The 13671-nt window shown below is 37.0% G+C and overlaps 1 protein-coding gene across 1 annotated transcript in view; it reads left to right on the top strand.

Annotated features, from left to right (window-relative positions):
• Positions 1 to 2452: 2452 nt before the first annotated feature.
• The window catches only part of LOC120543352, an 84214-nt gene continuing 72995 nt past the window's right edge, over positions 2453 to 13671 (top strand). Inside the window, exon 1 of the mRNA XM_039776386.1 lies at positions 2453 to 2892. Within this exon, the coding sequence (XP_039632320.1) occupies positions 2453 to 2892 (440 nt within the window). The remainder of the gene's footprint in view (positions 2893 to 13671) is intronic.

Here is a 13671-nt window from a genome sequence, read left to right as displayed (position 1 = left end):
TTAAGTTAAAGTTTTATCTGTATAATATAATAAACATATTTTGCTGCATTTCACCTAAAAATTATATTGTCATCATATGTAAATACACGCTTTATAAAGTGGCTCAGGTTGTGAAATATTATAACTATATTGCAAGTTTACAGTGGGGTGATTGTACTTATAAGTACAAACAGTTCTACAAGGAGCACTTGATGGACTGATTGAGTGCATTTATAGTTCTTGGGATGAAACTGTTTCTGAACCACGAGGTCTGTACAGGAAAGGCTCTGAAGCGTTTGCCGTATGCGAGCAGTTCAATAGACAGGATGGCTGAGGCTGTATACCAATAATTCTCTTTCCGATCAGCTGCTGTAGATCTGTGATTCCCCACTCAGATACAGTAATATAAATACTCAGAGTGATGCAGTGAGAGTAATATGGAAAAAGATGATCTGCTGTGGCAACCCCTAACACGGGAGCAGCTGAAAGAAGAAGGTGCAGTGAGAGTAACAACGCTAAAGCAGCTATTGTATTTAGAATAGTGTGACCATTCTGTGGACCATTATATTGTTACAGGTTAATAAACAATATGCGGTTAATTTTAGTGTATTTATAAAGCTGCGTCAGGGATGTGGATCTAAAAAAGAAAGGGAAACCACACTGGAACAGTAGCACTGCTTTGACGCTGGGTGCCGCCTGTCTGCAAAACCAAGTGTAGAACTTGTGTACGCCAGGGTATGAGCTACCGTGGAAATGTGCGTAGCTTTAAGCCAAGTTTAGGTTTTATACATCGCGATTTGAATGTGGAAATGTTCGTACGCAACATTTTTGTGCGTACGCACCGTTTATACATGAGGCCCCTGGACCCTAAATTTCACAGAAAATTTTATGTTATAATAATTGCAATATGAAATCAATTAAAATATAAAATAGCATTAAACAAAGCAAAAACATAATTTAAATAAGTGTATTTTATCATTTTGGGTAATTCATTACAATTACTGAACCTTAATGCCTTGCCCGGTAAAAATTACAGAAAAAGTTACAACTAGAATATAGTAGCCAACATTTTTACAAGATGTTTCTCCTCTATCATATTGAAGAATTATTTCAAGCACATAAAATCCCTAAGAAAAATATTTTTAATTAACAATTCAGGATGGCCATGATAACACCTTTCTTGTCATTACTGATCTATGGTAAGTACTGATCTATTATTACATGTAAGTACTCTCTACTGGTTGCTGACACTGGAATTGTTACAGGTAGAAGAAGGTTCAGTGCAATACATGATCAGCAATATATCTCACACCAACTAAGAATGTTTCTTTCACATTTCTCTCCCTCTCTTTTTCTCTTTTTCAATTACAATTTAGTCAAATCCCATATGCTCCAAAAACCTGCTAGTCAGGCTGAATGAGTATGTTTAACTGGTCATGTGCTCTGTCATGTTGTGACTAAGTGAGCCCTGCCCTGGACTGGAGCTGTGAGCAATGAAAGTTCTTATCTTTAACCCAGTTCTGCCAGTTGGGCTGTGGACCCCCTACAAATCTGAACTGTATATTGGACAAGATTTGACAGAATAGATAGATAGATACAGTATGTTGTAGTTGTAGATGTGTTGTGTTTGTGATTATATGCGTTCTCAGAATTCCGACTTTTTAAATGCATGATAACTGGAACTGGTTGATGCTCCTACACCTTGCTGTTATAGGTACTGGGCTTGCACTGGAGGCACTGACATCCAGCAAGTGTGACATTTGGTCCACTGCCATTTGTTGATTTGTGCCCATCATTAATGTATAGGTTCCAGCTTTTAGAAGATAGACTCTGCATCAGACCTATAGGGATAAAAGGAAATCCTCGACCACACTGGTGTTATTACATATATACAGCTGTGAAAAAACTGTTACAAACCATAAACCTTATTCGTTGTGCTACCGAGCACAACAGAATGTCGCAGATCAAATTTGGGCGTAATGTTTAATTCTAATCGGTTTTATTTCAACGGCAGCACGTACGTACTATTCTCTCATATTACAGGATGCTGTGGAAACGTTTACTGGGAGTCAAATGCTTATAAACTTTTGAAAAATCTTACGATTAGACAACACAAGTATAACAGTAAAGGTTGCAGGATCAGCTGCGGACAAGCACTGCTTTCAATGACGTCCGAGCAAATTCTTGAAATAGGTCCGACAGCAGCTGGTTCTGTAAACAAAGGTGTATTCTGGGCGTGAGGCATCTGTCCCCATAGCGCCGTGGGGCTCTCATAGAGAGGCGCAAAACCACTAAATATAACAATCTACTTTCGCCTAGACACGACCAGCGTGATTGACACAGATTGTTGAAAAAAAAACAGGAAAACAACATTTATTGTTTTAAATAAGTGTATATAGGATTAAACCAAACAAAACTGACAATGTCAGGAACAATGGCAAGAAAAAATAACTCGGGTTCTAAACTTGCCGGCATGATCAGAGCAGCCATCAGTGCTGACAGAAACCCTACGGGATCATCCCTACAATCCATCCAAAGTTACATAAGGAACAACTACAAGATGAAGGGAAACTCAGACTCTAAAATCAGAGTTGCGCTGAAGAAGTTAGTGTCCTCTGGAGCCGTAAGACGGGGCAGTATTTTATCAGGCTTGTACAAAGTAAACAGTGGCAGCAAGTCTGGCAGAAAAAGCGAACGTAGAAAAGGAAGCAAGAAGGGAAGCAGGAAAGGAAGGAAGAAGAGGACCAAACGTAGAAGGAAGTCCAGATCTCGAGGTAAAGGCAGGAGAAGACGGCGTAAGGCAGCTGCACAGACTGATGATGTGGACGTTGGGTCCAAGAGGAGAAGGAGAAGTAGAAGAGGGAAAACATCAAAGTCCAGCGCCCGCAAGCAAAAGAGGGCAAGGAGGGGAAGGCGAAAAGCCAAGTCCAGAAAGAGGGGAAAAAAGAATAGTTAAGGCAAATGCTTACAGATTTGCGGTCATAGAACTAAATATGGTTGCGTTTGCTTTGTGGACTTTAGTGTTCTATTTTCTTTATAGATTTTTGGAGAGAATATTCATATTCCACTGGAACAAGAACTTTTTAAATTTCGTCTATACTCTCTGCAGTTATTACTGCACAGATTTTCACTAGCCGCAAGATATTTTGTTTGTTTCAGTTTTTTATGGTATCTTAAAATTGTGACATTCAGAGGAATCAATCGTTGAAATTCCTTTGCCACAAAGAAATCCTACGGTATTTCAAGGTGACAATATGATAATATCATGTAAATATAAGCCAGTGATCTTCATAATATGAACATAAAAATGAAGTTGGACCATATCTGCCAGAAATGTTTTGGTGATTAAGGCTTTCCAATAAAGCAATCCAATTTTAAAGGCAAAGTGGAAAACAGAATGAATACTATAATAAAATTCAAATAGTAAATGCCTGTTACGTGCTGGAAACATAATCTACGATGCTAAAATATTTTAAATGACAAAATTAGGACTCTACAACAGAGAAATGACAATGATAACACAAGATTAATTTGGAAATTAAAGAATGCAAAGTTATATGCCAACAAAAACAAAACTAAAATCACAGTATACATGCAAAAATAGCTCATTGTAAAAGGAAAAACTTAGAGTTGTAGTATATTTCATAAGAAAGTCAAGGCGTATTAACAAATGTGTATCTGAGTATTGGGATACCGGATAAAAAGGGAGCAAGAGCATTTATGACATAAAAAATGAAAACTAACTTTTGCATGCTGAGGAATTCCTACAGGCCCATGACTTTTTATAATAAATGGAGGACATTAACAGAATTCAAATATGGCTTACATTCTCTGTGATTGCAAGTAGATTTAAATGACTTTATGTAAATTGAAAGTAGATGCCTTAAAGGCAACTGTGGTTGTGGTTTGTTTGCTTTAAGACTACATCATTCCCCTTTTCAAATGATATACTCGGTGAGCTATAAAACAGTGTGCAATTCACCATTTAGCATTTCTTCCCAGCTTTTCCTTTTCTTGCCCATATTGTTTTTGTTCTAAAAATCCCAAAATTTAGTTATACTTCATCCAATTTTATAGAAACATCTGGAAATCTTGGTGTAGACATTGTTTGAAGACATTCCACTGGGGATTTTGATTCTCTCAAAGTGCCTGAATTTGGGAACTATACACTGAAATCACACAGCCATCTGTGTATAGCATCATGAAGCTTCATCTTTATAGATATGAGATTTGTAATGTTATACAATATACATAATTCAACCCTGTTAAAAGAAAATAAAATGGAAAAAAAAAGAAATAAAAAAAGATTTAGCAGAAATTTTAAATGTAAAATGTACAATAAAAATCTGTAGTAAAAGGAGTACTCTTTCAATTTTATTTTAAATTGGAGTAGATAAAAGCATTTTACACTGAGAAGTGTTAAAATTATATACTGCTGCTAGCGAGAAAGCAGGGCTACATTCATCTACCAATTTTGTTATAATGGATATAATGAATTATGATTGAATATTTTTAAGTCTTGGGTTTTGTCCCTTGAGGTTTTATTTACATTGTAAATAGTCTTTCCTTTTACTTTTTCAGTGGAGACATCAAACATGATGGGAAAGGCATTCTACCTCAAACCGTATTAGTAAAAATTATTGTTCTTGATTAAACTCTTTTGTGCAGCATAGTATGAAAGGATTTCCAATATTGCAAACCATGAAGTACTCTTTGTAATTTATACGCTACTGAAAGCTTTGAAAATTCACTTTTTTTTTTTTTGCAATAAAAGTGAAATGAAAGAAATGTAATATTTTTAGATTAAATGGGATTTGTAAGACTGTTCTTTTATTTTAATTTAATCAAAGAGTTTCAGATCATGTTTAAAGCTTAAATTTAATTTTGGTACAAATTAATTTCTTTATAAACTGTGTAAACTGTCATTGTTAAACCAACATTTTTAGTAGCGAAACAGATTATCTATTAACTAGCAGTTAAAACTGACAAGCTTTTTTAATGGTGTTCTGAGCATATTACAACACGCTGCCACACCCACCACATGACAAACCACTTTAGGATCCCAGATTAGGACCCGAGTGCAGCCATACAATGGGTGACACCTCAGCACCAAACTAGTTCAAATGAATAGGAGCAGCGTGAGGTTTTTTATGGAGGCTGGAGTACCAATCCTACTACCAACCCCAAAGTTTTCCCTGCAGGTTGGAGGGCCTATTTGCAGGGATGGAGAGCATTAAGGATTTGGGGTTGTAGATTTAATAAGGTACTTCATGATGGCATGATGGTTAGTGCTGCTGCCTCTAGTTCCAGCATCCTCTGTTCTAATCAGTTTGTATGGAATTTAGTTTGAGAGGGTACTCTGGTATCCTTTCCACACCATAAGATCTCTAAACGTGAGTATGTGTGGGCTTGTGATTGGGTGTGCCTTGCAATGAACTGGCTCTCTTTCTTATATCCAAAACAACTAGGGTAGGCTATGACCTGAATTGGATTATGTGACTTCAGTAAAGGACAGATACATGAAAACAATACTTCCTGAGATATTAACAGATTTATAGTAAACAGTATTATCTCAGAAAACTACATATTGAGGTTGACATTTATGAAGGTGTAAAAAACTTCGAAGACTGGGTGTCCCGTGTCAAGTGGAGATCAAAGTTTGCATTAATCACCGGTCCCTTTTTTGCTGAATCAACGTAAAGTCTGAAAGGATATCAATGCAGAATTTAAAAAAGATTAGATGGTTAACACGATTTTTGGTGAGCACATGTAAGTTATTAGATATAACATTTTAACAGATTATGTTATGCTGCTGCTTCACAGCTCTAGAGTCTAGTGTCCAAATCCCAGTTCGGTTGCAGTCTAATTGGATCAGCCTTTCATACTTAATTGGCATGTTTTGTTTTGTTGAAGTGCTAAGGTTTTCATGAAAAAGATGTGCATGTTAAATTGACCTGGAATACAGGAGTTTGTGTGCTTCTGAAAGAGGTGCTCAGGACTGGTCTTTATTTTATAATGAATGATACTGGTATAATTTCTAGTCCTCTGTCACCCTCAACTGAGTTGGAATGTTTTGGCAGTGGAGAAATGGATGCATATGGATTGTCCACCGTGTTTTGAAAAATTATCTGCAAAACATGATTAGTAGTCACCAGTTAACTACAGTATATTAAGGAGGCTGGAGGAGGAAAGGTCTTGAAATTAGATTTTTAAAACTAGATTTTCAAGGGGCATGGTCATACAGAGAGGAGACAAATGTTTTAAGGGTCTTTCATTTACTTGGAAAAAGTAAACACTTAAAATGCCTTCATGAAATCATGTCATATTTGCGGAAGATTGTAAATTCAATTACTCAAAACATTTTGGTTAACTCATGAGTAAGTTATTGCAAATAATGGACATTAATCAGTTTTATTTTCAAGAGGAAAATGTTTATTTTCAGCACTCTACTTTTCTGCACCAAAATAAGAGTGGAATGGTCAGTCATTTTATATATGATTATATCTCCAGAATTACATAACATGGCTGTAATTCCCAGACATCATTAATATGTAGTTAAACTGAAAGGCAATGTTTCTTTTTAAATCTTGTTCATAAAAGGCTGTTTAAAGGTTAAATAAAGTGCTACTGTATCCATGTCCATAGTTGGGAACACCATCATTTAAGAAAAAAAACTTGTAATTCTAAAGGAAACATATATTTCTATATCATGCATCTGATTAAACTAAAGTTTAAAATTGAGGTTCTGTGTATTTATTTCAGATTAAAAAGTAATAATACAGCAGAATTATATTCATGACTGCAGCAAAATAAAATGATTTTATCATAACATTAAAAACTTGGAGTGATTTTCATCTTCTGGACCACCAGTTAATTTGTAATAAGCATATTGAATGAAAAACTCCATATAGGATTCACCAAAATGATTTTTTGTCAAATGCTTAAAGGCACAGGACAATTGAACATACATTGTCCATCAGATAATGATATATAAAAGGTGTTAGCAGCTATACTGACTGAACTACTTTACTACACTTTGCTATTTCACTGTTTCTACTGAGTTAAATTTGTGTGAAAAAGGCATATGGAGTTTTAATTACCACATCATAACAAGAAGATAACATATAACAAACTGGTTAACTAGTTAACAGTTTAGAAAATAATAGTAAATATTAATATCACAATCACACCAGTAAATATTCTAACAAAATGGAAGACTTTTTTCTGTGGCCCAGCTGGAATGACATTAGATTTAATTCAAGTTAAGATTAGATAAACTTTATTAATCCCAAGGGGACATTTAAGTACATATAGCAGCAGAAAAAAAAAACATATATAGCCTATCAGCAAAAATAATACAATCAAGCATAGATAGACAGCTAAATGAATAAATAAGTGCCCTGTCCTGGGGATTGCTCCTGCCTTGCACCCTGCCTGCGTTTGCTGGATTAGGCTCCAGCTACAGCTGAAACCCTGCTCACAATTAAGTAGACTTAAAAAATGAAATAAAGAGATAAATAAATAAATGTGTTCATTCAAAAAGAGTATAAGCCTTTACTTTGGGATGTCAGGAAGAAGCACCAGTGGACAGAAAAAATCCCCAAAGGTGCTTCTTAGCACACCATGGAGGAATACAGTGGTGTGAAAAACTATTTGCCCCCTTCCTGATTTCTTATTCTTTTGCATGTTTGTCACACAAAATGTTTCTGATCATCAAACACATTTAACCATTAGTCAAATATAACACAAGTAAACACAATGCAGTTTTTAAATGATGGTTTTTATTATTTAGGAGAAGAAAAATCCAAACCTACATGGCCCTGTGTGAAAAAGTAATTGCCCCCTGAACCTAATAACTGGTTGGGCCACCCTTAACAGTAATAACTGCAATCAAGCGTTTGCGATAACTTGCAATGAGTCTTTTACAGCGCTCTGGAGGAATTTTGGCCCACTCATCTTTGCAGAATTGTTGTAATTCAGCTTTATTTGAGGGTTTTCTAGCATGAACCGCCTTTTTAAGGTCATGCCATAGCATCTCAATTGGATTCAGGTCAGGACTTTGACTAGGCCACTCCAAAGTCTTCATTTTGTTTTTCTTCAGCCATTCAGAGGTGGATTTGCTGGTGTGTTTTGGGTCATTGTCCCAAGATCGCTTCAGCTTGAGTTGACGGACAGATGGCCGGACATTCTCCTTCAGGATTTTTTGGTAGACAGTAGAATTCATGGTTCCATCTATCACAGCAAGCCTTCCTGGTCCTGAAGCAGCAAAACAACCCCAGACCATCACACTACCACCACCATATTTTACTGTTGGTATGATGTTCTTTTTCTGAAATGCTGTGTTCCTTTTACGCCAGATATAACGGGACATTTGCCTTCCAAAAGTTCAACTTTTGTCTCATCAGTCCACAAGGTATTTTCCCAAAAGTCTTGGGAATCATTGAGATGTTTCTTAGCAAAATTGAGACGAGCCCTAATGTTCTTTTTGCTTAACAGTGGTTTGTGTCTTGGAAATTTGCCATGCAGGCCGTTTTTGCCCAGTCTCTTTCTTATGGTGGAGTCGTGAACACTGACCTTAATTGAGGCAAGTGAGGCCTGCAGTTCTTTAGACGTTGTCCTGGGGTCTTTTGTGACATCTCGGATGAGTCATCTCTGCGCTCTTGGAGTAATTTTGGTCGGCCGGCCACTCCTGGGAAGGTTCACCACTGTTCCATGTTTTTGCCATTTGTGGATAATGGCTCTCACTGTGGTTCGCTGGAGTCCCAAAGCTTTAGAAATGGCTTTATAACCTTTACCAGACTGATAGATCTCAATTACTTCTGTTCTCATTTGTTCCTGAATTTCTTTGGATCTTGGCATGATGTCTAGCTTTTGAGGTGCTTTTGGTCTACTTCTCTGTGTCAGGCAGCTCCTATTTAAGTGATTTCTTGACTGAAACAGGTGTGGCAGTAATCAGGCCTGGGGGTGGCTACGGAAATTGAACTCAGGTGTGATACACCACAGTTAGGTTATTTTTAACAAGGGGCAATTACTTTTTCACACAGGGCCATGTAGGTTTGGATTTTTTTCTCCCTAAATAATAAAACCATCATTTAAAACTGCATTTTGTGTTTACTTGTGTTACATTTGACTAATGGTTAAATGTGTTTGATGATCAGAAACATTTTGTGTGACAAACATGCAAAAGAATAAGAAATCAGGAAGGGGGCAAATAGTTTTTCACACCACTGTAAGCTTGCAGTTAAAACTGCTTCAAGAGAAAGCCGCCTGCGGGGATGGAGTGGATTTTTCATGATGGCATCCAATTTTTAGTCACCATCCACAACAGCTTTCAGGGTGTCCAGGTTTAACCCTAGTATGAAGCAGGCTTTCCTGGTAACTTTTCCTCAGGCAGTGTGTGTCTTTTGAACTCAAATTGCTTCACCAGGAGACATGAACAGCAGACGTGAAATTTGATTGCATGATCAGTTTTGAGAAGTTGAATGGGCAAATGTTGACAGGTTTGTGTGTTTTATTCACATTAATAAATGGATAACTGGCTATGGGATTGTCTGGGTGTTTGTTCGGTTGCTGTGTTTCTGTCATTCCAAAAGATGGTGCATCACAAACATTTTTAGTAATAAAATGCATTGTCATTCCAACAGATGGCAAATCACAAATATTAAAACTGGTTTTACAAATCCAATACCAAATGGCATATTAAAGAGACCTGCGCATTGCATGGTGCACAGCAAATGTCAACACTGAGGTTTTCATTGATTAGATTTCATCCTGTCTAGCACAGCTAGTCTCATAACCATCAAACACACAATTACCTCTACTATTCTTGTAACAATTCTGTAAAATACAGAAATTATGTTCATCCAACCTGCTATTTTATCATTATTTGTTTTCTTACATTGTAATGTTTAGCCTTTCATTGTGCCCAGATGTGCCTTCATCCATTGACTGTTACTAATGTAAATTACCAATATTGCTGTATATTCAGCATCTAGTTGTAGTTAAATTTGTAAATTGCTGGGCTGATTTTTTGACAAATGAAGGAAAACTTCAGAAAAAGGTCGAAACGCGCGTGAAAAGACTATGATGTACTGCTGACTATTTAGTTCATTACATTATAAAGTTACTATTATCAGCTGTCTAACTTTATCTGCTCATTTAGAAAAAAAACCCCAAGTAAATCAATGCATTCCCCTATCTACTGTGACTTTAAAATCGTCAAGACAGATAATAAAAAATGCCTGTATGAAAATATGGCTAGACATACCTTTAATTTATGAGTAATTCTCGAGTACTGGTTTCTTCCCGGAATGTGTCGTTTTGATCCGGTTGTTGAGATATGTCTGAGGTAATGGTTAATCACAAATGTCTTGAAAATCCCATTGATTTTGTAATAAAAATAAAATAAAACACTACTTAAATGCATGAAAAAGCCGTTCAAAGCATTTGCAGGTACTGTATACGCACTCACTCAAACAGCTCGAGTTCCAGCCACATTGAATGGGAACGCGTAAGCGCCTGAAACCCGCGCAAATTGACGCCCTCGTGTGCGCATGCGTATGTTTTAGCTGCACGGGTACGTGTACAAGGGCGCGCTGACTGCTATAACTAGAATAGTAGACGCGGGTTAAGGACAATTAGGGATGAGAACGCAGCTAAATAAAAACATAATAGTATTCACTTGAAACGTGTTGGTATCGGTAAGATTATTTATGCTCTCAAAGTACTGTTATGGGTGCACTGGTCGGTCTTGCGTGGACAGTCAGTTTAAAACAGAAAGGTAGAGGTAGATGGGAGTGTAATATATGGAAAAGTATTAGCACAGAGAAGAAAAACATATAGTGACACCGTGAGGAAAGAAGAAGTCAATTTCGAGAAATCTCCACTTTAATCTCGTTGTTTATGTCAGTATTTCTGAGCAATAGGTTTAAAACAGGGAGGCAGAGGTAGTGGGGAGTGTAATACATGGAAGCGTATTAGGGCTACAGAGAAGAACAAATATAGGGACACAGTGAGAAAAGAAAATGTCAGTTTCGAGACTTTTCCACTTTAATCTCGTCGTTTGACGTGGTTAGGGACACAGTGAGGAAAGAAAATGTCAGTTTCGAGACTTTTCCACTTGAATCTCGTCGTTTAACGTGGTTAAAGTCGAAATGTCGACTTACATCTCGAAAACCCTTATATTATTTCGTTTGTGCCCGTCCGAGCTCGATATAAACAACAGTTGCCACAACTACTATATCCCTCCACAACAATAGCGAGGATTCCGTATTCCTGGCAGAGTTTTGGTGTCTTTAATTCTTCAATGTGACCATATCGACTGTGGTATTTGACTGTTTATTTGATACATACTTTGTTACTGACCGAAACTTCATTATGACTCTACCATTTTAAACATCCCCTTTCCTTCACTTCAACGTAAGCCTTCCCATAAAATGACACACATACAGTCTTGCTGGGGCCGTTTGCCGGCCTCCATACTCACACCAACGCACAGAAGCAGAAACATCGACATCACGCCAGACCAACCAGCACAGGCAAGATGCCTCAGAACAACAAAGACAACTTATGACAAACCACAGAGTGACATTATCCGAAGATCAGCGGCAACACCTAGACAGTGAAAAAAAAAAACTAATTTCACAACCTTTTTGAACAGTAGCGGCAAACTGCCAGACAATAATAAACATTACGGCGGAAAAACTACAGGGATTCCATAACACTGACAACTCAAAACAAGATATTCCCTTTATATTACGGCGTATGCGCAACACCCGGTTCGTTTAACATATTGTATGACTATCACCAAATCACAACGACAAACGTTTAATAACGTCAGAGTTTATTTGCCAGGCCCTGTTTTTATCCATGGCCAGTTATGTACACTGCATTTCCAGAGTTACATCGAAACTCATGTTAAACGTACAAGTACACTGTAAAAAGCAATTCAAGGGACCTCTAACCATCACTTAATCAAATGCATGCTATCAGGTTAAAAATTCAAGTTCGATGATTTTATTGAATATTTTAATTTGAAAATATGAATGTGTTGACGTGAAAGAATTATATTAGTACATACTTTAGCTTAGACTTTCAAGTAATCTAAACTCAAATTCCTTTTTTCATTTATTGAAAAACAAAATTTAAGTTTGTCTAACCTAATCTAACGCTATGGCTACTTAATTTCTCTGCTTCAAGAGTATGAAACTCCTCCCACTTAAGATGCCAACGTGACAAGATCAGAACGTCATACTGCAAGTGAAAAAAACAACTACGGTGAGTAATACAGCGGGTATTTTAGTGACAGAGGAGCAATTTCAAGGTAATACTTATTTACATTGCTCTAATATAGCAAATATCATTTACTTATTTTGCATAACAGGTTGAATAGCTCTAGTGAAATTTAGTGCCGTCCATCTTACCATATTTTCTGAACATTACTTTTTTGTTCCATCCGCTAATGATTTCTCACGTGCGTTTGTGTGTTGGTTAAGGATTTTAGACGCAATATTGCTTTACTGAATGTAAGCCTGATGGCATACTGAGAAGATACTTCATTAATTGTAATAATCTTTGTTTGATTTTACTTATTTTCCAGTTGTAAGGTTTAGAGTATACTCTGAAGCTGTAATGTAATTTTTTTTTGCATCTTGCAATAGAAGTCAGGTTTGACATATTTGGCAATTGAATATTACATTGATGCCTATATTTTTGCTGTTGTAGTATGGCTATTTGTTAGACAAAGATTTTGAAAGATGTTGAAAAATGTAAAAATGTAAGTAAAAAAAGTAAATTTTGCCACACTTTCATTCTTTAGGTGGCTGTAGTTTTAATAATTTAATAAGTCATTAAAATTATAGGCAGAAAACACTAATTACACCAACTTCATTTTTTACATCATCACAACTTTAAAATATATTAATCTATACTAATAAAAAGCAAAGCACTCACTCACTCACTCACTCACTCACTCACTCACTCACTCACTCACTCACTCACTCACTCACTCACTCACTCACTCATTCTCCAACTTCCCGTGTAGGTAAAAGGCTGAAATTTGGCAGGCTTATTCCTTACAGCTTACTTACAAAAGTTAAGTAGGTTTCATTTAGAAATTCTACACATAACGGTCATAACGGTTGATAACGGTCGACAACGTCCGCCATGTTGAACTTTCTTATTTATGGCCCAATCTTGACGAAATTTGGTAGGCGGCTTCCCTGCACTAACCGAAACCGATGTACATACTTATTTCGATGGTATGACGCCACTGTCGGCCGCCATATTGAACTTTCCAACGTCACTAATTCTCCAACTTCCCGTGTAGGTAGAAGGCTGAAATTTGGTACTTATTTCGGTGGTATAATGCCACTGACGGCCGCCATATTGAACTTTTCAACGGTCTTTGTTACTTATGGGCCCATCTTCAAGAAATTTGGTACGCGGGTTCCCAACGCTAACTGAATCCTACTTACGTACATATATACGTCCATAGCCTGCAGCTCGGTCACCGTGTGAGGCGGCGTTGGGTCTCCCATCCCAACGCCTCCCACGTTGTTGGCTGCCTGCCTATATAAGGCCGTCTGTCACTCTAGTCTCTACATTCCCTTCCTTGCTTTGCCACGGGATTCACGTCTCCCTGCTGATATCTACATCCTTTTTATTTAATCCACGGCTTCTCTGCTGTTTTAT

The sequence above is a fragment of the Polypterus senegalus genome, chromosome 13, assembly GCF_016835505.1.
Source record: "Polypterus senegalus isolate Bchr_013 chromosome 13, ASM1683550v1, whole genome shotgun sequence".
Taxonomy (NCBI): Eukaryota; Metazoa; Chordata; class Cladistia; order Polypteriformes; family Polypteridae; genus Polypterus; species Polypterus senegalus.
This window is presented reverse-complemented; position numbering and strand designations above follow the sequence as displayed.